The sequence below is a fragment of the Lolium perenne genome, chromosome 4, assembly GCF_019359855.2.
Source record: "Lolium perenne isolate Kyuss_39 chromosome 4, Kyuss_2.0, whole genome shotgun sequence".
Taxonomy (NCBI): Eukaryota; Viridiplantae; Streptophyta; class Magnoliopsida; order Poales; family Poaceae; genus Lolium; species Lolium perenne.
In genome coordinates this window covers 358,563,889-358,568,459 of record NC_067247.2, presented here as the reverse complement: position 1 = coordinate 358,568,459, position 4,571 = coordinate 358,563,889, and the positions used below count along the sequence as shown (strand labels likewise).

The 4,571-nt window shown below is 44.7% G+C and overlaps 1 protein-coding gene across 1 annotated transcript; it reads left to right on the top strand.

The window, feature by feature from the left end:
* The first annotated feature begins 1,299 nt into the window (after window positions 1-1,299).
* Window positions 1,300-4,571, top strand: LOC127296849 (probable fructokinase-4). The gene is made up of 5 exons (XM_051327068.2): window positions 1,300-1,689; window positions 2,396-2,643; window positions 2,767-3,058; window positions 3,663-3,815; window positions 3,925-4,571. Exons 1-5 carry the CDS (start codon window positions 1,354-1,356, stop codon window positions 4,312-4,314), a joined length of 1,419 nt encoding a protein of 472 aa, XP_051183028.1. The 5' UTR covers window positions 1,300-1,353; the 3' UTR covers window positions 4,315-4,571.

Sequence of the window (4,571 nt, the reverse complement as noted above, 5' to 3'; positions counted from 1 at the left end):
ATCCAACATAAGCGGTCGTCGATTGACTGGATAGAAGGAAAAAGAAAACTGACTCTCACACACACACGAGAATAGGTCTATTACCGGCTGAGTAACCGGCAACTGGAGCAATAAATGGTAGAAAAAAAGAAAAGAACCGGAAAATAGGGCTGGGTCTCACGAGGGAGGACAGATGGCACGAAACTAATGAACCAAAGAACGTAAAATTAGCACGTCTACAGTAGGCCAATCGCTATGAGCAGGGGCGGATCCAGGATTTGAGCATAGGGGGGGCCAGGCGACGAAGACAATGACCATATAAGAGATATAACACGAAAAATATCAATTTTTATAAGTGTATACTATATGGATATTAAACTGTAACAATATACTGCAAATAAAACTACATTTCCACTAGTTTGATTATAGGTCTATGAGACTACGACCGGGCCTATCAAACAAATCAATAATCTCATCAACGTCGATACTTGCAGCTATGTCCTTTTCAATGTATACCACCATTAAAACTGGCAAATAGACTAGCACAGAGCAATTATTTGATTTAGTAATGAAACTGGAATGTGATTTAGTAATACTGCAATACATACCTTGGCGTGATCTGGCTAGGAATTAGGGTGTGGTGGTGCGGCGCGCGGGACGGCGTTAGGCCCTAGTTCTCGTCGACAATTATCAGAGATTGCTTGAATCTTTTGCGTCGGGATGCTGAACCAGGAAGAGAAAGTCGTGTGCGGCTATACAACGGGCGAGGAGAAAAACTATAATCGTCAATCCAGCAGATTGGATCGCGTAGAGCCGGGAAACCGAATCCATCAGCAATACGCGCAATCGTGTATCAAACAATGGCTTCTGTTTTGCCTGGGCCCTAGGCTAGTACCTAAGTGGCATTGTGGGCTTTGGGCATTGACTAATTGCTTTGGCCTGAGCTGGATTAGAAATTTAGAATTAGGCCCTGGGCTAATGGACGGAGTATTAAGGCTAATGCATGTATATACCTTGCCCCTGCTACATGATGTTAGGGGTGGCCGAAGCATAGGGGGGGCCTGGCCACCGCTCGCCCCCCCTTGGATCCGCCTCTGGCTATGAGATAGCTAAATCGTTTAGCTTTTATATAGTGTATAATGTAACTTTGTTCTCTGATCACCCACATAAAAAAGAAAAAGCTCACTAAAATAACTATTTTTAGTAATGGAATAGATTCGGCTTATAAAGAGAGAGTAATACAAAGAAAAAAGTTCCACACTAATGCAACTTGGTGCTGTTCCATTGGCATCAAATTATCGCATCTCTCGAGCTCACCTCATCCTTTTCCAATTTTGCGGTTCCCTCCCGCATCCTCCCCCATTCCCTTCTCCGATGCCTCTCCAAACCCTAAACCCCGCCTCCGTCTCCCGCACCCCGCTCCCCCGGCGCCACCCGCCGCTGCCCTTCCCGCACCTCCCGCCCCGCCGTCGCCTCGCCGGCGGCGCCGTCCGGCCCCGCGCAGCCGTCGCCGTCGCTGTCTCCGGCGCGGTCAACGACGAGGCCAGATGGCGGCCGCCACCCGGGGCCAGGGAGGGGAAGGACACGGATCTCGCCACGCTCGGCAACCTCTGCGTCGACGTCGTGCTCAGCGTCCCCTGCCTCCCGCCGGCGCAGCGCGATGAGCGCCTGGCCTACATGGAGGGCCTGGCCGCCTCGCCGCCCGACCAGGTCCAGCTCCAGCCCATTCGCTTGTCTGGGTGCGGGAATCTCTGCACTCACCACCAAATTGTTTTCCCGTACTTGATACAATTTAGGGTTCTGTGCTGCTCAATCCTTATAATTTCTAGTTGGAAATGGTATTGGGCCAGCATTTGTCGGGGCTGTAGTTTTCAGACCAGTTGTTTAGGTTTTAGATGCTCATCCTGCCACTACGATATTTACTGTGATATTCGGAACTGTGTGGATGGAGGGGTGTGGATAACTGAAAGCTGGGGTGTAAAACTATACCCATTCCATATCTTTCTGACTTTGTGAATTCTTGACGGTGAAAATTGTAGATGCCAAAACTGTTGAGTTTCATGTTTCATTAGAAGTCACAGTTTCATTATTATGCTTATACAATGTCCCGTTTGTCGGGGCTGTAGTTTTTTAGACTTGTTGTTTTGGTTTTACATGCTCATCCTGCCACTGCGGTATTTACTGTGATATTTCGGAACTGTGTGGATGGAGGGGAGTGGACAACTGAAAGCTGGGGTGTAAAAGTATACTCATTCCATTTTTTTCTGATTGTTGTATTGTGAATTCTTGATGGTGAAAATTGTAGATACCAAAACTGTTGAGCTTCATGTTTCATTAGAAGTCACAGTTTCATTATTATGCTTATGCAATGTCCGTTTGCTAGCTGTTCTGAGTATGTCTTTTATCTCCTGAATAGAAATATTGGGAGGCCGGTGGGAACTGCAACCTGGCCTTTGCTGCGGCCAGGCTTGGGCTTCGCTGCTCCACACTGGGGCATGTAGGGGAGGAAGTTTATGGAAAGTTTCTTCTCGACGTGCTCCAAGCAGAAGGCATTAGTGTTGTTGGGATGCTTGAAAATACTGATGCTACTGCATGTCGACATGCCTATGAGACACTTCTATGCTGGGTTCTTGTGGATCCATTTCAGAGACATGGATTCTGCAGGTTAGTTCGCATGCACTCCCTATTTATATCAAGAATACATTAGCTAGTACTATTCGTGTTCATTTGATTTATGTGTTACTTACTTATTTATACTTATTGGTCTTTCCTTCTTTCCAACGCCAGCCGTGCAGACTTCAGTAAAGAACCGGCTTTCAGTTGGATACAGAAACTTCCAGCAGAAACCAAGACAGCTATTCACCACTCTAAAATATTGTTTAGCAATGGATATGCTTTTGATGAATTTTCCCCTGATGTGATTGCATCTGCTATTGATTGTGCGATTGATGCGGGAACATCAGTATTCTTTGATCCTGGGCCTCGTGGAAGATCTCTCTTAAATGGGAACCTGGATGAACACAGAGCACTTGAGCATGCTCTGAGGCTCAGCGATGTTCTCCTTTTGACATCAGATGAGGTTAGTTCACCTATATATAAGCACTGAAGTTGGATGGGTTTGCAGGATTATGGCTGTTTTACTATTCGATTATGTACGCCCTGGGGCACCTGTTCTATATTCGAGTTCTGTGCTGATTTAGTGATGTCAATGTCTGTATAAACCTTTGTCACTGAACTGGCTTTGCATGCCTTCCTGAAAGTTTTGATGTTACTTCTGTTTACAGAAGGGTGATCATATGTTCAATGCGATAGGTATCTTGTAGTCATATTCATTTGCTTGATGGGCTTCTCTGTGAAAACAAACCAACTATAAACTGCATACATTCCGGATTCTTTCTTAGGTTCATACTATTCCAGATTTTCTTCATATTTGTAATGCCTTGTGTAACTGTTGATGTTCTAGTTGGCACATTGAATTTTGTCTGAAGTTAACTATAATGAAATAAAAATAAAATACTTTTCCTGAAATATGATTGAGAGGTACTCCACTGGCAAGCACCAATTGCGTCTGTAAAGATTTTATTTCCTGAATTCAAGCTGACTTAGAAGAAAGTGGCACCAGGGAAATGTACTTGCATTTTGTCGCCTCATTTCTCACATATTCATGTTTATTGTTATGACAGGCCGAGTCACTAACGAACATCCAAAACCCGATTGAGGCAGGGCAAGAGTTGCTAAGAAGAGGAATCCGCACAAAATGGGTTGTCATAAAAATGGGTTCCAAGGGATCAATCATGATCACTGAAAGTGCTGTTTCATGTGCGCCTTCTTTTAAGGTATTTGCTTTGCTGATAAAGGACCTTTGTGAACCTCGGCAAAAGTAATTACAGTTATTTTCCTGAATTGCTGTTTTCTTTGTATTCACTGTGCTCTATATTTCTGTAGATTCGTGTTGTGGACACAGTTGGATGTGGGGATAGCTTTACTGCTGCTATAGCTTTCGGGTTCCTCCACAACTTGCCGGCGATTAGCACACTAGCCCTAGCAAATGCAGTTGGTGCTGCAACCGCCACCGGATATGGAGCAGGTAGGAATGTCGCTCACCTAGATAAAGTACTACATCTCTTGAGAGAATCTGATATCAACGAGGAAGAAACAACATGGACCGAGCTGATGGAAGGATGCTCAGCCTGTCCTGAAGTTTCAGTCCTGTCCAAGACTCCAATTAATGGTGTCAGCAAGCCCTTTGTGAATCTTGTACCTGTTTGTGGTGTGGTTACTGACCTCTTGTCGATGTTAGAGGTGGCACCGGAGCGGAGTGTTGTCCAGGCTTAGTGCCATGTTGAATAGTAGATTGTTGTATTTTGTTTTGCATCCGTACAGTTTCTCTACTACATCACGCTGCCCTCAGGTGACGGATGATATTTGGAAGCCAGGCTCCAATGGAAGCTATTGATAAGCATGTAATTTTTATAGTTTTTTCCCCTTTTTAGTTGGATTATGGTAGCCATTAATAACTGTGCAGTGTCTATCTGGCATATGAAATGGAACATCTCAATTCTTATCATTCTAATTTAACAGTTTGATGCCAA